Source organism: Labeo rohita, chromosome 5, assembly GCF_022985175.1.
Source record: "Labeo rohita strain BAU-BD-2019 chromosome 5, IGBB_LRoh.1.0, whole genome shotgun sequence".
Classification (NCBI taxonomy): Eukaryota; Metazoa; Chordata; class Actinopteri; order Cypriniformes; family Cyprinidae; genus Labeo; species Labeo rohita.
The window spans coordinates 6,728,238-6,748,976 of NC_066873.1; the positions used below are offsets into that span (position 1 = coordinate 6,728,238).

The following is a 20,739-nucleotide window of genomic DNA, read 5'->3' on the forward strand; positions in this document are numbered from 1 at the left end:
AGGTGTCGATCAAGGCCCAACTGTCCTCCTTTTCTCAACAATCCACAGGCTACATCTGTCCAACTGATGTGTCTTCCATACAAAAGTCTTTGGGCAGCCTGCAATCTAAATGCAGCAACTCGGCATTCAATGACAACAAGTCCTTGTCCTCCTTCGCAAGTTGGTAAACACAGGACAGCCGCTCTCACCCAATGCTGTCCTGACCAAAAAAAAATTAACCAACTGTATTTGAATGTCTTTAAAAAGATTCACAGGAGGGTCCAAAACAGCCATTTTGTGCCACAATGAAGATGCAATAAGATTATTTACTATCAATACTCTTCCTCTGTATGACAGTTGAGGAAGTAGCCATTTCCAGTTGGACAATCGTGCAGTAATCTTTTCTATCACTCCGTCCCAGTTTTTCATTTTACATGAATCAGAACCTAAAAAAACTCCTAAAAATTTAAGACCATCCCTACTCCATTTAACATTACCAGGCAATTTTGGTATACAACTTGTAGTTCCACACCATAAAGCTTCAGTTTTTCCCCAATTTATTTTAGCTGAAGAAGCCTTTTCGTAACATTGAATACAACCTAATACATTTTGTATATCTTCTTCATCCTTAATAATCACAGTTAGGTCATCAGCATACGCAGAGAGTTTCATAGGTTCATTAAAAGAACCTTCAATATGTAGACCTTTTAATGAAGTTCTTAGTTTACACAATAACGGTTCAATAACTAAACTATAGAGTTGACCCGAAAGTGGGCAACCCTGCCTTATTCCTCTTCGAACTTTAATAGGTGTGCTTAACCCTCCAGGCATTTTTACCATACATTCCGCTTTTTCATAAAGCAACCTAATCCATGAAATAAAACCATTTCCAAAACCATATGCACTTAAAGCATCAAACAAATAAAAGTGATCGACTCTGTCGAAAGCCTTTTCTTGGTCCAGGGATAATATCCCTAGATCAATATTATTTATTTTTGAATAATCAATAACATCTCTTATAAGAAATAAATTATCTCTAATGCACCCATTTTTAATACAATAAGACTGATCCTTATGAATTAATTCACCAATATATTCATTCAATCTATTAGAAATGCATTTAGAGAAAATCTTATAATCTGTTGTCAACAGTGCAACAGGCCTCCAATTCTTAAGCAAAGTAAGATCACCTTTTTTTGGTAACAGAGAAAGAATTGCTCTTCTACAACTTGTAGGTAGACATCCTATCTGTATTGAATATAAAATCATTTCATAGTAATCTTTTCCAATAATTCCCCAAAAATGTTTAAAAAATTCAGAAGAAAGCCCATCTATTCCAGGAGCTTTTCCCGTTGATAGCTCTTGCACAGCTTTGGTTACTTCTTGAAAGCTTAAAATACAATCTAAATCTTCTTTATGCTCTGGTTTCAATTTCGGGATTGAATTTAAAAGCTTATTTAAAAGTTTTACTATTCGAATCTGATACATCAATATCATACAACTTAGAATAAAAATCAACCACAAATCCTCTCATTTCAGATGGGTCATGAAATAAAACACCATCATCATTTCTTAAACATAGCATTTGCTTCTCCTGACACACTTTACGCTCTAAATTGAAAAAGAAAGATGTTGGTGCATCAATATCTCTGATATAAGAAAAACGAGCTCTAATAAGAGCTCCTTTTACTTTTCCTTGTAATAATTTTTCTAACTGTGACTTTTTTTCATTTATGACATTTTGTAACTGATTTTCATGTCTTTCCAACATTTTATTTTCAATTTCAAAGATTTCATTTTCAATTTTTTTAATAATATTTTCCACTCTTTTTGAAGAATAACAAGTATATTGTTGACAGAAAACTTTGATTTGGGTTTTTCCAACTTCCCACCACTGTATAATATCTCTAAAATCATTTTTACGTGTCTGCCATATTTGCCAAAAAACATTAAAATTTGCACAAAAAACAGCATTGTGTAACAGTTTCTTGTTAAAATGCCAATATGAACCCACTCTACATTGCTTTGACAATACACAATCTACAGTAATCATTTTATGATCTGAAATAATAGTAGGCGTTATGCCAGCATTACAGATTCTATTCCTTGAATTATTTGAAACATAGAATCTGTCTAATCTTGCTGCATAAACCTGTCCTTCAGCGACTTTCACCCACGTATACTGTTTTAATAATGGATTTTCAATTCTCCATACATCATTTAACTCTAATGTTTTAACAATATTTGCCAAAACAGAAGAGGACTGATAGTGTGTTTCTTCATTATTCCTATCCATATTGAAATCTAAAGTACAATTAAAATCTCCTCCCATAATAACAATATCTTTTGATTTTACAACATTTAAAACCTCCCCAATTTTTTTAAAAAGAACAGTTCTCTCAGACCCCCTATTAGGGGCATAGACATTTACAAATATAATATTAAAACTATTTAATTCAGCTTTTACAACTAGTAAACGACCTGGTTCTATTTCATGTTCAGATATGATTTTTACCTTACAAGTTGGACTAAAACATATAGCAACACCTGAACTGAGACTGGAGCCATGACTAAGGATATACTTCCCTTTCCACCATAAACCCCATTCTACTTCATTACTTTTATCACTATGGGTCTCTTGAAGGAAAGTCACCCCTACATTTTTAAGTTTTAAGCATTCTGAAAGCAAGGCTTGTTTTCTTCTATCTCTAAGGCCATTTACATTTAAAGATGCTATACGCAATGGCTCCATGAGACAGAAAAGTAGGAAAGAACAGAGAAGAAAAGAAAAACAAAAAGACAGACAACCAGCCATTATAATTATTTAAGATTTCCCCTCACTTGCATTTCCTTTGCTACTCTTTTCTTCTGCCTTATCGTAGCTATATGTTTTTTCAATCGAAAGCGTTTTTGTTGTGATAACACAGAAAAATGACATGTTTTTCGCGCCCACACAACTGAAGCAACAAATTTATCAGTATCCGGAAAGAAATCAGCAACATTTACTTTTTTTCCTTTTGTTTCATCCAAAAACTCATTGATCTGTTCCACAGTGTATAAATCGTCACCTACTTTCGGACAATCAGATATATCAGAACAACAATCATCATCCTTCAGTCCATCATCCTGACTCACTGATAAGATCTCATCAGAAGCCACATCTTCAACAACTGTTCCTACTTTTAAGGCCATCTCACTACTACAGCAAGGCTGCTCTTCTTGCAAAACCTCAGCAGATTTATTAGAATTTGCACTCACCTCATTCTCTTCACCCATATCCACACCTTGGCCTTCTGAACTTTTCCCTGGTATTGGATTCTGAACGACCTCACCCTCCACTGTAGCTTCATTTTCCACCTCTTGTTCTTCTCTTATCCGAAGCTCCTCTGGCCTATTTTTATGCGGACACGAGAATCTTTTGTGGCCAATATCACCACACTCAAAGCACCGTAAGCTTTCAGTGCTCGCATATAACACATAGGAACTATCTCCATCACTAACTCTGAAAGATACATCCAGAGTTTTATCCTGAGAATTTAAAAACATGTGAACTTGTCTTCTGAATGACAACACATGTTTAAGTGCTGGATTTTTACACCCTAAGGGTACCATCTTTACCGGACTAACTACTTTCCCGAAACGAGACAATTCTTTAACGATCACTTCATTTTTGATAAACGGAGGAACATTTGAAATCGTGACTTTGGTTGCCGGTGCAAACAACGGAGTCACCGGCACAAACATTCCTTTCACCCAAAGTCCACTTTCAATTATCTGATTAGCAAGCTGTTCAGTTTTTAAAAAAAACACAACGGCTTTATTCATTCGCGATGCTGAATTTATATTTTCGTGCCCAACCTGATCACCAACTACAACTAGCACGTCCTCAATCGAAGTGGTCGCCTCCGGTACACACCTAAACCCATTCCGGAGGGAAAACGGCATGGTTCCCCCCGTAGAAGACGCCATGCGGACGCCAAAAACGCCACACGCGAAACCCTCCTCCAACTAGTTTAAACTAAAATTCTCAAACTAACAAAAAAGAAAAAATAAAAAGTAAGAAAAAAGAAACACACTTTCAGTATGTTCTGAAAAAAGAATTAAAGTAGAAAAACAAAATATATAACAAAATAGAAACGCTCTCACACACATCCGCTCACGCAAACCCACTCCATCAAAGAGAGAAAGAGAGAGAGAGAGAGAGAGAGAGAGAGAGAGAGAGAGAGAGAGAGAGAGAGAGAGAGAATTTAGTGGATTAAAATGCTTACAGTTCAAATAGGGTTATTTATATGCAAGACAGCTTAATTCATAGGCCTATTCCTCATTATTATAAGGCATCAAGATCAGTGAGGCAAGGAAGTGAGGCAAGTTTAAGGTTAAGATCATGATCTTTACAGGGGACACAAAAACACACTGAACACCAGAATGACCCAACGTGACACATCTGAGTGAACAAGGACATTCACTGATTAGAAACAGAATGTGAATTTAATCCATTGGATTGCGGGTGTCTGTAAATTAGCTTCCGAGATAAAGCAAGTGATTACTTTTATTTAAAGTCTAAGAAAATAAAACTGGGAATGAGTGCTTAAACGATGAGGAGTAATGTAAACGTGAGTTTAACACCAACTATTCATGAGCTCCAAGCTGAAGGCCACCGGTCCATCATTCTCATCTTCTTCCACAGCACTGAACGCTGTCGTCTTGCTTACAGTTCTGCGCAAAACAAGTTCAGAGACTGAATGAAATAAACTCATCTCTCCATCATGAATTCAGTATTGAGGTCTGATCACCTACGAGTCATAGACGCACTGGACCGATCGGGAAATGAAAGGCTGCTCCGGCCGTCGGTCATAGATCAGCATGTTTGAGTACGTCACTCTATCCGCCGTCACCTGTCAGACCCGTGGAAGAGAATCAGCTAAACGATTCGTCTGAGTGAATCACCGAATCACATACCTGTTTGAGAAAGCCGCAGTCTCGCAGTAACACGTAGAAGAGCAGCGTGTAGTCGGACACCGTGAAGCTTGGCGGACAGTTTCCCAGCAGAGCTCTGGACGGATCCAATTTCTGAAACAAATCCAGTCTGGGTCTCCACCGGATAGTGACCGAATCATCGCCGCCACAGTCTACAAATAAATCTGAACACAAACCGCTCCAGTTATGGAAACCACACATCTGACACAGAAAGAGATGAGAAACGTACCGTTCTGTGCCATTGCAGTGGCTACAAACATCAACAACAGCCGTCCTGAAATCATCTTTAGCCAAACAAGAACAGCATCGTCTCTCCTGCTTTAGTGGAGCTAATGGTAATTAGGTTAACCAGCAACAGCTAGGCGTTCTCAGTAACCAGCTGCTCTCTCACAGGTGTAAATCACAACATTTGAGTACAAACACAAGGTTTTATGGTCAACAGAGATGGTTTGGAGTCACAAACTTTTTTGTAGATTTCAGTGGAAGTTTGCTAGTTATTATAAATCAACAGAGAGAATGGTATTTCTGTTTGATTATTTTTCATTTAAATAACCAATAAACCACTGTTTAATAGCCACTTCAATCAACTGGATCATTCCTGGGATGCTTTTGGTGTTCCCAGTAAAGATTATGATATTATTGCCTTAAAATAAATGTTCAGCATCATCAATTTTAAAGTTGTCTTTGATGTAAATAACACCTTTTGAACTTTAAGCTTTGAGGACTAAGAAATAATAAGACGTTTGATTAAAAAATATTTGTTTATTAAATTCCACTTTTTATGCTCCTGCAAAACATTCAGAACTGAACTTGCATAGAGTTTATGGCTTCATTAGAAATGCACCTGATCCCTTTACCATGAGATTAAACATTAATGACAGATCACCAGAAACACTTAAAATTGATTTGATATTACAGTATTTAGAAACTTAGCCTTCACTAGTTTATCATTTGCACAGTTTGGAAGCATACAGTACTGGATTCTTCAACCGTTCACCAGAAACATACTGACTTTAAAGCGCTGTAATAAAATCATGCAATAATGTGACAAAAGAGCTGAAGTAAACATCTGAAAACAAACAACCACACAGACAAAAACCATTGAGACACATGCAAATTAAGAGGCACAGTTCATCTAAAATGCCAGAAATTACGTCAACTTAAGAGACGCTCGTGCTGGCTGGAGGTGTCAGAGGTCAGTGTTGTCACAAGGCTCATTCACGTTTTTCTCCTTCATCGTAAAGTTTCCGCAGGCTGGAGTCCAACAGGAAATCCACCGACCTGATGAAGAACAAACAGACTGACATCAAAACACTGGGATACGCACTCTGACACACTCACATACACATACGGTCTTTTACCTGTCGATGGGTGTGATGATGAATGGGATGGTGGAGAGGCCGATGGCGGTCGTGGTCCACTTGCGCACAGGAAGTGGCCATCGTGTGGTTTTTCCCAGCAGGAAGAGCGATGCGGCACAAACGCGGTTGATGGTGAATCCAGGAATGGCCACTGAAGCCAAAGCTTGCCAGACAAACGTGTCGACCACAGCGACGGCTACCCGCACCGCCTTTCCATGATCCTCAGTGTGAGCCTGCAGACACAAACCAGCCAAACCGTCAGTAAGAGCAGGCAAGAAGATAGTGTCCATCAGAACCAGACTGATCCAGACAGGTTCAGACTCACCGCTGCTGCTTTCTTGCCTTTGTCTAGCGCGTCAGCAGACACATATGCAGTGGCCACAGCGTAACTGGCCCACACTGCACTGACCGGCACCAGTGCGCGAAACGCCTCTCCCACCTCGTTAGCATACCCTGCGGATGCACATGTTAGATACTTCATCAAAACCTCTTATCAATCACACAGAGCTGACAGACTGATTACAGGCTCTTTACAAAACTGTTCAAAACATTATACAGATCTGAACAAGGGAGCGATTTGCTACATTTCTACAGTAATACCATATTAAAATATTACAAATTTAAAATATGAAATTGTATCAAAACTATTAGATATAGCTGAACACCAAGACAGTGTTAGTCTTTCAACGTCATTATCATTTTTACCAAAGGGGAAACTGAGCAATTGTGCTGTAACAAAAACATGTAAAACTTTTACTGCACTCAGTCTGAACAGGAGAGAGGATCGTTCTCATTTTATAAGGATATTTTACAGAAGAAATCATTGTGTAATTCTACCTGTCGTTAGTCTTTTTAGGTTACTGTTTAATAAGGGATAAAGAGTGTTTTTTGGGTGAAAATCGTCGCTAGTTTTATAAAGAATGAGTTGATTTGAGACTGTATGAAGTGTTTTTAGTGCATTTTGAATGTGAAATGAACTGCTGAGTTAAAGTTGGTGAGGAGAACTGTGGGAAGAGTTTAGAAAAAGTGAGCTAACTATAGAGAAATGTGTCATAGCGGTTGTACAAAAAAAAACTGTAAAAGATTTCAGTCAGACTAAAGCAATAATGTGTCTTTTAAAATGTCATTCGAGCACTTTAGTGAGACTGAAGTCCAAACCAAACTGTGGCTTTAGTTTCATCCAGCATAAAAATCTGTTAATTAGACTATATTTGTCTTCAAAACGAACATTAATGTGCTAGAACATGTTAAAAAGGACAACAATGGAACAAAAAAAAAGAATTTTATACAAAATACATTTTCCAAAATGCCTGCAAGGGTTAGTTGTTATGAGCTGTTTGCATGCTTATGTTTTCTACAGTGAAAAACTACAACAAAATTTAGCAAAATGTACAAATCCAAATTAAGGAAAAACTTGTATTCATTATGCAAGAGTTGGTTCTGGTCCCTTTAACTGAGCAGCACTTCATAAGTGCTGAAATCTCAAATAATGGCACTGGAGCGATTTCACTGTTACTGAACTATTGCAAATAGTGCAGAAAATAAATGTGTCTGAAATGAAGAAGCTCAACTGAAGTGTGTGCAGTGCACTGGATACTATAATAATTACTCACTGTAACATCACTGTTAGTCCTGCTGAGAGACTCACAACTGAATCTGTCACAGTCTTCAGTGTGTGTGTGTGTGTGTGATCGAATATGACCTTGTTTTAATATCCTGGTGGGGACTTAAATCTGAATAAACACAGACTCATGGGGACTCGTGTCACCGGGACCTAAACTGAGGTCCCCACGGGTAAACAAACTTATAAATTATACAGAATGAGTTTTTTTTTTTTTTTTTTTTTGATAATGTAAAAATGCAGAATGTTTTCTGTGGGGGTAAGTTTAGGTGTAGGGCAACAGAATATAGGGTTTGTACAGTAGAAAAACCTTTACGCCTATGGAGAATCCCCACAAGAGTAGTAAACCAGACACGTGTTTGAATCTCAATCTGATGAAGGACACATAAAGCCCAGAGGACATCAACACTTAAGTTTAATTCCTGTTAATGACCATGAATACACTGTAATAAGGCTAGTACACAATACTGTCACAAACAGTAGCAGCAGTGGATCACTGTGACAGTGACATTCATGACTCTCAACTGCTCAATCTGAAACACCGAAAAGCTCAAATAAAAAAACATGAGAGACCAAATCAGACAAACACACAGGTAACTAACTCCTGGAGGTCACATGAGTGTCTTTGACTCACCTAAAAATCTCACCCATGTGTCCCGATAAATATCCACTTCTTTGCTGTGTTTCTCGGGAGTATGTTCCATCCTGACCCGTGTGTGTGTTTGTGTTTGATATCTGATGCCGATCTCTTATGAGATCAGATATTTTATTTTTCGTTCTGATATTCACATGCAGTCAAACGCGCCATACTGCAGCTCAGCTAAGGGAGCGTCTACAAATCACACTCTCTGACAAACTTCACATCACAGAATTTTACCTCATCTGAGATGTTTGTGCTTCAGTTAAAAGTAAAACCTCAGTAGTGATTGACACTCAAGTTAATTTAGTATTTCTGTTAACCACACGAGAGTTTAAATACAGAATGATGAGTGTGTAAAACCTCCACTTTCTACTGATATCAGATTTATCAAATAACAGTCACTACCAGCCACTTGATAATATGTCCGTTTCAATGACTTGACATAAAATCGTGTAATTCAGGTGTGAAGTTTGATAAAGCAACCGTTTTCTTCACTTTCTTGTTAATCTGACAATATGACCTGAATGTTTGGCGCTGGTGTCCGTTTTCTCGCGATTTTTATCAGTGTCGTTTTACGATAGTCCCTAAATCAGTCCTTATGTAATATACTCCGGAAGTAAGATGATTCTATAATAATAATAATAATAATCATAATAATCATACATTGGCAATTAATTATTATATTGTAGATTTGTTTTTTAGATTCTCTTAAATTTTCTAAAGAATGAGACGTGCATATAAAATAAAACTATTATGTAAAATTAATAATAAATAATAAACACCGAATTCAGCGGTCTATAAAGGAGAGGAATATGTAAATGAAATGTGGAGAGTCAGTAACCACTTAGCATATCGCAAAATCTTTTATGTTTACAAATCTTTGGTCCCGTTTGCTGATACGTGGGAGGGCTGATGTTTTATTGACAGGTGGGAGAGCCAGTAGAAGAGCGCCGTGTAAGAGCAGCAGCCAATCGGGTGTCAGCATTGACCGATAGTGGGATTCGATGGCCGCGAGGGTGTATTCAGTGGTCGCGTTTGAAAAGCCTTGAATTAAATCATGATTCCTGGATCATCGTTGGTTCTATTTGCAGCTTTCAGTGTTAGTTTATGTGATGACGGTCATGAAATGGAAGAGTTTTTAAAGAGAGAGTATTCACTGTCCAAGCCTTACCAGGGTAAGAGACACAAAAGCATTATAAATTCAGCATTCTCGCGACTTTCTCGTTTAGCTCTTATCATCATAATAATTATGCGTATATGATACACATTATCAGTCTGACACAGTAATGGAAGCAGTTTGCGTGTGTTTTTGGCTGCTGCATTAGATTGTGCGTGCGGAGCTAGTTATGAGCGTTATATATGGTATATAAGGAAACAAATGTGTATGACATTAGTGCTACAACGTAAACAATGGTTTATGAACCAAAAGGCTTAAAACCACACTAAACGATGTTTTTTTGGTAATTCAAAAATTGCCAATAATTTTCTGTAAGGGGTAGGTTTTGGTATAGGGTTTTGGGAAGGGCATAGAAAATACAGTTTGTACAGTATAAAAAACATTACGCCTATAGAGAATCCCTATAAATCACATATACAAGAATGTGTGTGTGTGAGAGAGAGGGTTTGTGTGTGTAAGTGTGTGTACCTGGTTTTCCCTACCTAATGTGGACCAAATGTCATTTTTTTGACATTTTGGAATTTTTTTTGTCCCTATATGAGGAAAACAGTTTATAAACCACACAGAATTAAGTTTTTTGAAAATGTAAAAAAGCAGAACGAGTAGGGTTAGGGTAAAGGAATAGAAAATACATTCTCTACACTAGAAAGACCATTACACCCAGTGTTGAGGAAGTTACTTTTAAAAGTAATGCATTACAATATTGAGTTACTCCATAAAAAAGCTAGCTAATTGCTTTGCTAGCTATTAGTTACTCTTTATGGAAAGTAATGCATTATGTTACTTTTTGCGTTACATTTTTGTCAGCTGGGCTGGTCTTGATTATTTATTAGTAAGAAAACCCCAAAAGTTATAGGCCTATTTCTGTCAACTGTAAAGACCCGTTCACACAAAAAGTGACTGTGTTGTTGTTACATATTAAATATTGTTAGGATCATGTTTACAGAGTTGAAGTGACAGTGCGGAAGCTCTTTCATGAGATTTGAATTCACTGCTCTGATACCTTATGCATAATACAGTGCAGTGATTGGATCGTAAGAGCTTATTTAATTAATACTGAGAATAGCTTGAAGAACTTATGAGGTAGATGCCACGGCTGCCATTCACCACTCTAAATGAACACATATATGTCACTTTTCGTGTTGTTGCTGTTGCTTTTTGAACCGGAAGAATGAAATGGATCCAATCCAATTAGTAATAAACATAATGAGTGCTATTATTGTTTTCACTAATGTGCAACCTATGCATATATGTCAACATCTCAAAAAATGTGTTTTAGGGATTCATGACCCTTTAATAAGCCTCAGGCTGAAGGAAGAGGCCCCACCTCTGCACCTCACTCTCTCAACATGGGAACAGGAGAGATGTCAATGAATAAATGAGAAAACAAAGTAACTGGCGTTACTAATTTGAGAAAGTAACTCAGATATTTGTGTACCTGTTTAACTATACTTGTGAGGATGAAATGTTCTCACTTATATTGTAAAATACTTTGACAACCCACTAGTGAGGACATTTCACTGGTTCTTACTAGTTAAAAATGCTTATGAACCAGCCAAAAATGTTTTTATTTGAATCTAGTGTTCTGCACATGTTTCTGCGATGGGTACGTTTAGAGATAGGTGTTGGTTAGGGGATAAAAAATATTATTAACCTGACATAAAACAATGGAAGTCTATGCAATGTCCCTCTGCAATATAGTCAAACAAACATGTCTGTGTTTTGTATTTTATGATGTGTGTGTGTGTTACAGGTATCGGTGTGTCGGGTTCGTCTCACTGGGAGCTGATGGGAGATGCTCTGGTCACCACCGATTATGTGCGTCTCACTCCAGACCAGCAGAGCAAACAAGGAGCAATATGGAGCCGAATAGTGAGTGATCGTCACTTACTAGTGTGCTTAATACAGCTGCCATTCACACTAAGACTAGTGTCTTTTTAGTGACATTCTTATTCAACAAATATAAACTAACCAACCCCTAACCATTAACTAAAGGAAATAAGACTATTGTTAAAATTGACCTGACAACCAGCAAATACTATGACTAAACACTGTGTGTGTGTGTGTAGCCTTGTCATCTGAGGGACTGGGAACTACAGGTTCATTTTAAGATTCACGGCCAAGGGAAGAAGAATCTGAACGGTGACGGTCTGGCCATATGGTACACCAAAGAGCGCATGCAAAAAGGTGAGAGCAGCAGACGCTTGTTTCACCAAGTCAAGACTGATCTCCGGTTTAGGTTTGTTTGCTAATGACCATACATCATCCTTCACGTACCTGCAGGTCCAGTGTTTGGAAACAGGGATTTCTTCACAGGACTTGGCGTGTTTGTGGACACTTACCCCAATGAGGAGAAACTCCTGGAGGTACAGAAGTCAAACACTGCTAGCACAATCAGTGACAATACAATATGTATCTGTGTATTTTATTTATTTATTTTTTTTTACTTCATAAACACATCTGTTGTTAGACAGTGATGTATATTGTTTGCTGTTGTGTTCCAGATATCAGATTCATTTAGTCATTAATTGTAATAATCCAGTGATATTTGTGTATGAAGGAGTCTGATACAGTCCACTCAGAGATCTCGCCCACATTAAAGTAGTTCACTTCCAGAACAAAAATTTACAGATAATTTACTCACCTCCTTGTCATCCAAGATGATTGTCTTTCTTTCTTCAGTTGTAAAGAAATTATGTTTTTTTAGGAAAAAATTCTAGGGATGTTCTCCATATAATGGATGTCTGTGGTGTCCGTGAGTTTGAATCTCCAAAATGCATCTTAAGTGGAGCTTCAAAGGGCTCTAAACGATCCTAGCTGAGGAAGAAGGGTCTTATCCAGCGAAACAATCTGTTATTTTCCAAAAACATTTACAAGTACAATTTATATACTTTTTAACCTCAAATACTCATCTTTTCTAGCTCTGCGTGAACTCTGTGCATTCCGGTTCATGACAGTTAGGGTATGTCAAAAAACTCCCATCTCATTTTCTCCTCCAATTTTTAAAATCATCGTACATCATTGTTTTACCTTTTTTTGTGAAGTGTGTTTGACCCTCCTTGCGTGTTTACTTTGTAAACCCTGGGTCAGTACTTCTACAGCGATGTGGGACGATTTTGAAATTGGAGAAGAAAATGAGGTGGGAGTTTTTTGACATACCCTAACTGTCATGAACCGGAATGCATAGAGTTCATTTGAGGTTAAAATGTATGTAAATTGTCAAATTGTTTTCTAGAAAAAAAACAATAGTTTTTCTAGATAAGTTCCTTCTTCCTTGGCTGGGATTGTTAAGAGCCCTTTGAAGAGCCCTTTTGAATAAACTGCATTTTGGAAGTTCAAAATCACGAGTACCACTGAAGTCCATTATATGGAGAAAAATCCTGAAATGTTTGCCTCAAAGAACAATTTCTGTGAGTAAACTATCTGTAAATTTTTGTTCTGTAAGTGAACTTCTCCTTTAAGTCCATCTCTTACATGAATAGACAGAAAATATGAGACTGAAGTCCACAAATCCACAATAGAACTTTTCCATGGTGACTTTTCCTATTCTCAAAATAGCATGTTTCAAAGAATATCATGCAGTTAAGAACACAGAGGTTATGAGATAATTTTTGAGAACATCCTTACTGTTCACAATTTAAAACTTTTCATAGAGTAGTCAGACTCTGAACTGCTGCTGACACACGTATTTGCTGCTGACGCGTATCTGTTTTGTGTGTGAGAGTGAGCTGTGTGTGTTTAATGTGTTCGTGTGTGTCTGTTTTTAGGCCCAGAGAAAGAGATACACGCCCCGCACACAGGTAACAGCCGCTCACTAGCTCTACTCAGACAAGGTTAATGTTGACTAGAAGTGGATCACATGCTGAGTTCATTCTGCTTTCGTCTCTTTTGCTCTTCATCAGAGGATATTCCCATACGTGTTGGCCATGGTGGGCAATGGCACCATCAGCTATGATCACGAGCGGGACGGGCGGCCCACAGAACTGGGCGGCTGTAACGCCATGGTGCGCAACCTGAAGCATGACAGCTTCCTGTTCATGAGATATGTCCGGCGCAGACTCACGGTGAGAGACGCTTGCCATAGATGCATACTGTCTTTCCTGACGTCACACTGACGTATGTGTGTTTTGTGCAGATCATGCTGGATATCAACGGGCAGCATGAGTGGAGAGACTGTCTGGATGTTCCCGGCGTGCGTTTGCCGCAAGGCTTCTACTTTGGCGTCTCGGCTATCACTGGAGATCTGTCAGGTGACAACCATCACCCTAACCATTAGTCAACATTAACAGCAAATAATTTTGTTCTTGAATAGTCATTTGATCTCACATGCCATAATGTAAGGGCCTGCAATAACATGATTTGACCAGTGGGGCTCTGTAGTGTTTTAATAGAAAGTCTATAAACTTAAAAATTCCCAATAATTAGAATTCTAATAGTATTCTCGTGCCATGACTACTGTGGCGTTTATGACATAGCCATGTGCACTTACTAGAAAAGGGGTGCCCAAACTCTGTCCTGGAGAGCCGGTGTCCTGCAGAGTTTAGCTCCAGCCCCAATTAGACACACCTGAACCAGCTAATCAAGCTCTTACTAAGCATACTAGAAACTTCCTGGTGTGTTGAGGCAAGTTGGATCTAAACTCTGCAAGACACCGGCCCTCCAGGACAGAGTTTGGACATCCCTGTACTAGAGCATTTAATTCTAGCGTTTAATGCTAAGAAGGACGCTAGCCTAGGAAGAATCCTTACTAGGAAACATCTTGCCATTTGAGACACACACTACGGCTTTCTCATTTCGAAGGTTGCACCCTCCAGAGGTTGCATTCCTCTGCCGCATACATCATCTGATGCTGTCTCACATCTGAAGAGTAACCATTATAAAACTGGCTGTTATTCGTTGTAAAGCTAGACTCTAGAGCTCACAAAATATCTACGGACACAGCTGTGGTCGTAATATGAAGTCATCTCCTTTTTTTTTAAAATATAAAACATATAATAAAGCTGCAAGCAGCATTGAAAGGGCACTCGTACCCGGGGCTCACCACCACCCAGTGGCTTTAGGAAAACAGTGAACAGTGAGCAATATGCATTTAAAGTGGTAAACAGAAAAGGAATATGTCAAAGTCATTTATATGTGCCAAACTTCCTGCTGCCAGCAGGCGGCGCTATGACTATAACTGAATATTGACATGTAGATGTCAAAATCCCTTTTAAAGAAAGTCTGTTTACTCGGTGGCCATATTTGCAACGCCTCCAGGCAGCTCATACAAGACCAAGTCCTATCTACAGATGGCCAAAAATATCGGCACCCTTGCAATTCTGTCAGAAAATGCAACTCTCAGAAAACTGTTCCAATTGCAAATGTTTTGGTATTCATGTGCTTACTGTATTTGTTTGCACTACAACAACACAAAAAAAGAGAAGAAAAGTCAAACTTGATAAAATTTCACTCAAAAATGGACTGGACAAAATTATTGGCACCTTGTCAAATCTGAATGAAAAGCGACGCTATGGTAGGACCCCTAGGAGGACACCACTGCATAAAAAAAAGCAAGACTGGAGTTTGTCAAAACTATCCTTCTGGGAGAACGTACTGTGAACAGATGAGACAAAAGTGGAGCTTTTTGGTAAAGGACATCATGGCACTGTTTACAGAAAAAGAAATGAGGCCTTCAAAGAAAAGAACACAGTCTCTACCAGGGCTCGAAATTAACTTTTTTACTTGGTAGCACTGGTGCTCCCAAATTCAAAAAGTTAGGAGCACCAAATAAAATTTAGAAGCACCCAATAAATATATAGGAGCACCACAACTGCCAATTAAGAGGAACGGCCAGAAACATCCTGATGATTAATGGCTTCACCAGTCAAATGGGCTGATTTTTTTTTTTTTTTTTTTTTTTATTATTATTTATTGCCTTAAGAAAGAGACAAGAAAGAATGAAAATATGAGTACATGAACAAGATGTTTATTTTCTTTATTACAGGTCAAACTCTCTGTAGCCATTTAAATTAGAGGCAACCACTGCATTTTAAACTTAATTCACACAAAGATGCTGCATGCATGAGCTGTTTCTTGTTTATAATTTAAATATCTGAAACAAAAACAGAATGGTCTGACAGACTTTAACTTCGTGAAATTATGCTACATAATTGGCTGGGCCAAACCACACACAAAAGATAACTTACTCCAGTAATCAGGTGTTGTTTGACTGGCTTTTAATTTTTTTTTATTTATTTTTTTGAAGAGCATGCTTCAAATGTAAGCGTTAGAACAGCACGCGAATGAAATGTTTAAGTGGCAAGGTTTAAAGCACATGCAAATAATGTACTTGTATGATTTCAAATAAGTGCAGTGTTTAGTGAGTGGAATTTTGCTGCTGACATTTGGTGTGAATGCATGTCGCATGAGACGGAGGCACCAGAACTGCAACTGACACAATGTGCGCTGTAGCACAATAGGCTTACTTTATTTCTTCAATAATAGCAGATCGTAGGGATATTTTAATCATCAAGAATCAAAAATGTATATATCGCATACCCCTAATTGCAATGCAGTGCAAATCTGGAACAGAAATTGGTTAAAAGAAAACGTTTGGAGCAAAAGCCAGCCGGTTCCGAGTTCCAAAGGAGCACAATGTGAGTGATTGACAGCTAATATCTAAAATCGCTAAGAATGGAAAGAAGTTTAATTGGTTATGTAAGCCAATGTTGGATAGAATATACCTAGAATATACATTTACTGTGCAGTACTTAGCAAAAGTTTTGTAAAGAAATGAAAACAAGTCGCACCACAACAATTACTAGCACTTGCACAAATGCTCCCAAATATATTTTGAGGTTGTGCAGATTCAATTCCTGGAGCATATGCGACCAAAACGGTCGCAATTTTGAGCCCTGCTTACAGTCAAACGTGGTGGAGGTTCATAGTTTTGGGGTTGCTTTGCTGCTCCTGGCACTGGATGCCTTGACTGTGTGAATGGTATCATGAAATCTGATGATTACCAAAGAATTTCGGGGCGCAAAGTAGTGGCCAGTGTCAGAAAGCAGCATCTCCACCAGAAGTCATGGGTCTTCCAGCAGGACAGTGACCCCAAACACACTTCAAAAAGCACTCAGAAATGGTTATAAACAAAGCACTGGAGAGTTCTGAAATGGCCAGCAAAGTGTGGTGTGACCACCCTTAAGGTGTGACTTATTTCTTAAACATTTCTTAAACTTATTTTCTTATTTGGAATGTAATTATTACTTTTCTGAAATCAATGATGTACATGACCGGCAAATGCCACCTCTGGAGGGCGTAGCCTTTGAAATAAGACAAAGATTACGTCGGAGGGTAATCAAAGCCAAACTTGAGTGTGGGAATGTTTTACAAAATTACAAACAAATGCTGTTGTGTAATGGCCGTTCTACATACTCAAGCTGCAGTTTACTGTTAGCAAACATCTTGATACTGCTAAGAGTGACATTTAAAAAAAAATGTTAATTTATGCTGCGTGCTTTCTTCTTAATAACAAAATAAACACACAGCAAACATGACAGCGTTGAAAAAGCAGCAGTTAAGAAAGCATCTGATCATAGCGATGTCAATGTTTACACAAACTTGAAATAGGCACTCCAGTCACACCACATTTATTTATGCAATACTTTATGCAGTAAAGCAACTTTACAGTATTAAACATGAAAAACAGTGTCAGTGTCACTTTCAGTTAGAATTACAACTTGATTTTCAGCTATAAAGCAGATCTCTAGTGTGGAGCTAGCTAAACCAAACTGTCACTTCAGTGTAATAAAGTTTTTTGTGCATTCACTAATAAGATTTATTTAGTGAATGGACGAAAAAAAAAAAAAAAAAAAAAACATTATTATATGGAAGTGACAGTCACTGAGGACTCTTTTGATTATCATCATTATAAGGTAACTTAACATTATAAGGTATTTTAAGAGAGATAATGTTGATAATAATAATGAAAATAAAACATCTTAATGCCTTTTGAATAATGGTTTGACATTTTCAGAAGCTGGTGTTTACCATGTTCTATTTATTGGTTAGAATGTGTGACTAATTAGAAGAGCTAAATAATCAGTCAAAGCCTAGTGATTAACTGATGAAATAATTGTCGATTGTTCTATTAATCGTCATAGTGATCATTAGATTGGATGATTTTCAGAATAATTGTTTGTTGCAAGCCAAAAGGCACACACATGATCCTCATGATCTCATAAACCTTGTGTGTGTGTGTGTGTACTTGTTTTTGACCAAATGTCCCCACAAGGATAGTAAAACCTGAAATTTTTGACATTGTGGGGACCAGCCTGCGGTCCCCATGGGTACAAAAGCTTATAAATCATACAGAATGACATTTTTTGAGAAAGTAAAAATGCAGAAAGTTTTCTGTAAGGGTTAGGCTTAGGGGTAGGGTTAGGGTAAGGGGATAGAAAATACAGTGTGGACAGTATACAAACCATTGCGCCTATGGAGAGTCCCCACAAAGATAATGAACCAGACGTGTGTGTGTGTGTGTGTGTGTGTGTGTGTCAGATAACCACGACCTGATCTCCATGAAGCTGTACCAGCTGACCATCCTACGCAGCAAACAGGAGGATGAGGAGGAGGAGATGGTGCTGATACCCAGCGTGGACAACATGGAACTGCTGAGAAGTGAGTATAGGCTGATGATGAGCGAATACATGCTGACACGTGCAGACAAGTAACGTGCGTGTGTATGTGTGCGTCTCAGCTTACGCAGATGTGGAGGGCATGAGCAGCATCGCCATTTTCTTCAGCGTGCTCTTCTCTATGCTGGGTGTGTTTCTGCTGGTGGTAGTGGGACTCGTGCTGTACGGACACTGGAGCGAAAGCAGACGGAAACGCTTCTACTGACCCGCTCTCGTCTTAGCACTTCCTGTCTGAATGTTTCCACACTGTATGAATGACGTGATCCACTGAAGTTCTGACCGTATGGACCTCTGAACACTTGCCATCAGGTTTCAGCTACAGTAGAGATCATACATGATGATAAGAACATCAAGAGATCTGAACACTCCCAGTATCCTCTGCTTCTGCAGCCTTTATTCTCACAACAGATGCCATATTTATTCTTTATTATTTATTTATTGTACAGGACATGTACCATCTTGTTTTTTTGCCAAAATGATTGTCTGTCTCGATTCAAATGGGAAATCTAGATCTTATGGAATCTATATTAAAGTTTTGTTGCTTTAACTCTGTATTATCTTTATGCCACTACGGTATAATTTAATAATTTACTCACCCCCTTGTCACCCAAGATGTTCATGTCTTTCTTTCTTCCGTCATAAAGAAATTATGGTTTTTGAGGAAAAAATTTTAGTAATGCTCTACATATAGTGGACTTCAGTGGTGCTGATGAGTTTGAACTTCCAAAATGTCGTTTAAATGCAGCTTCAAAGGGCTCTAAACGATCCCAGCCGAGGAAGAAGGGTCTGTGCTTCATACAACACAGACTGTTTCAAAGCAGCTTCACTGACATAACAGTGTTAATGTCACAAAACTCATCAATTATGAAATGACTTCAGATTCAGATATAAAGCAACTCTACTGTCATTATTCAGATCAATTCCATTCAAGTTTTATTTATATTACTGGATATTAAGTGTCTTTGAGACCCCAACTAATCAAGCCAAAGATGATAATGACAAAGAACCCAAACTCCATCATGTGATAGAAACTAGACTCGGGCGAGAGACCAGTTTAAATCAGGGATAGGCAAGTTCGGTCCTAGAGAGCTGCTGTACTAGAGTTTAGCTTGAACCCTAATCAAACACACCTGAACAAGTTAATTAATGGCTTCAGGATTACTGGCCCTGCGTTCCATTCGGAAGGGCTCATCCCTATGCCCTAATCCCTTCAAAGGGTTTTCCCTCAGGAGTGAGAGCTTTGAAGGGTTGAAGGGTGTAGGGGAACAAACAACTGTTTCTTGAAGTGCCCTTCTGCATCATCATCCCATGTCCATACGGAGGCACAGTCATCATGCAAAGAATCTATGCTTCAGAGGATGATATTTCCCATTTGGAACGCACCGTAAGTCTGTAGGCAGGTGAGGTTTTTTTTTTTTTTTTTTTTTTCTGGGTTGGAGCTGAACTCTGGAGTACAGTGGCTCTCTAGGATCTAACTTGCCTACCCTATGGCCTGTTGCATGAAACTAGCTGAACAAGCTCAGAGTAGTTTCAGAGTAGGCTTAGAGTTGGCAAAACCAAACAAATCCATCCTGGTTCAGACCAGGTTTTCCTGAGCTCTTTTCCTTACTTTGGAGGTGTAAACTTCCTGAAGGTTAGGCAGGGGGTCACCAATAACCCTCTCACCAGTCCTGACTGTCCGTTGTAGTCTTCTGATGTCTGATTTAGTAGCTGAACCAAACCAAATGGTTATAGATGAACAATAGGCTCAATGACGGCCAAATAGAACTGGGTGAGCAGCTCCTGTGGCAGGTTAAACTTCCTCAGCTGGCGAAGGAAATAGAACCTGTGCTGGGCCTTTTTCACACAAGTCGATGGGATTGTCCCACTTCAAGTCCTGAGAGATGGTAGTACCCAGAAATCTGAATGGCTCAACAGTTGCCACAGTGCTGTTCATACTGGTGAGTGATGGGAATGCGGGGGTCTCTCCTGAAGTCTATCATCTCCACTGTTTTGAGTGTGTTCAGCTACACGTTATGAATGCATCAGACAGCCAGCTGCTCAACCTCATGCCTATATGCAGACTCATCACCATCCTGGATGAGAGAAGTCAGAAGTCTCTTCTCTATTTGATGCAAAGTACAGCAAAAAATAAACACTTTGAAATGTTTTTATTATTTAAAATAACAGTTTTCTATTGGAATATATTTTAAAATGTAATTTATTCCTGGGATTTTAAAGCTGAATTTTAAGCACCATTACTTCAGTCACATGATCCTTCAGAAATCATTCTAATATTCTGATTTGCTGCTCAAAAAAAAAAAAAAAAA

General features: G+C 38.4%; 3 protein-coding genes across 4 annotated transcripts in view; 1 reads left to right on the forward strand and 2 right to left on the reverse strand.

Moving 5' to 3' along the window:
* Nucleotides 1-5,344, reverse strand: part of LOC127166023 (zona pellucida sperm-binding protein 3-like) — a 10,056-nt gene extending 4,712 nt beyond the window's left edge. For both annotated transcript variants that reach the window (XM_051111082.1, XM_051111081.1), the window contains exons 1-4: nt 5,186-5,344; nt 4,939-5,120; nt 4,777-4,874; nt 4,610-4,695 (exon numbers count right to left, since the gene is read on the reverse strand). In XM_051111082.1, coding sequence (XP_050967039.1) covers nt 4,610-4,695; nt 4,777-4,874; nt 4,939-5,120; nt 5,186-5,240 — 421 coding nt within the window. In that variant the 5' untranslated portion in view covers nt 5,241-5,344. The remainder of the gene's footprint in view (nt 1-4,609; nt 4,696-4,776; nt 4,875-4,938; nt 5,121-5,185) is intronic.
* Nucleotides 5,345-5,696: 352 nt separating this feature from the next.
* mtfp1 (mitochondrial fission process 1) lies at nt 5,697-9,115 on the reverse strand. The gene is made up of 4 exons (XM_051111083.1): nt 8,573-9,115; nt 6,643-6,770; nt 6,318-6,550; nt 5,697-6,237 (listed from the first exon to the last, which is right to left on the reverse strand). Exons 1-4 carry the CDS (start codon nt 8,640-8,642, stop codon nt 6,171-6,173), a joined length of 498 nt encoding a protein of 165 aa, XP_050967040.1. The 5' UTR covers nt 8,643-9,115; the 3' UTR covers nt 5,697-6,170.
* Nucleotides 9,116-9,555: 440 nt separating this feature from the next.
* On the forward strand, nt 9,556-18,977 carry lman2la (lectin, mannose-binding 2-like a). The gene is made up of 9 exons (XM_051111282.1): nt 9,556-9,753; nt 11,509-11,627; nt 11,825-11,942; nt 12,039-12,121; nt 13,523-13,555; nt 13,658-13,819; nt 13,891-14,005; nt 18,294-18,413; nt 18,493-18,977. The coding sequence occupies exons 1-9, from the start codon at nt 9,636-9,638 to the stop codon at nt 18,633-18,635; spliced, it is 1,011 nt and encodes a 336-aa protein (XP_050967239.1). The 5' UTR covers nt 9,556-9,635; the 3' UTR covers nt 18,636-18,977.
* The last annotated feature ends 1,762 nt before the right edge of the window (nt 18,978-20,739 follow it).

Coding starts and splice junctions, on each gene's coding strand:
- lman2la (XM_051111282.1), top strand. CDS start 9,636: ATGATTCCTGGATCATCGTTGGTTCTATTTGCAGCTTTCAGTGTTAGT. Junction 12,122..13,522: donor ATGAGGAGAAACTCCTGGAG/GTACAGAAGTCA, acceptor GTCTGTTTTTAG/GCCCAGAGAAAGAGATACAC. Junction 13,820..13,890: donor ATGTCCGGCGCAGACTCACG/GTGAGAGACGCT, acceptor TGTTTTGTGCAG/ATCATGCTGGATATCAACGG.
- mtfp1 (XM_051111083.1), bottom strand. CDS start 8,642: ATGGAACATACTCCCGAGAAACACAGCAAAGAAGTGGATATTTATCGG. Junction 6,771..8,572: donor CACATGGGTGAGATTTTTAG/GTGAGTCAAAGA, acceptor GTGCATCCGCAG/GGTATGCTAACGAGGTGGGA. Junction 6,551..6,642: donor AAGGCAAGAAAGCAGCAGCG/GTGAGTCTGAAC, acceptor TTGTGTCTGCAG/GCTCACACTGAGGATCATGG.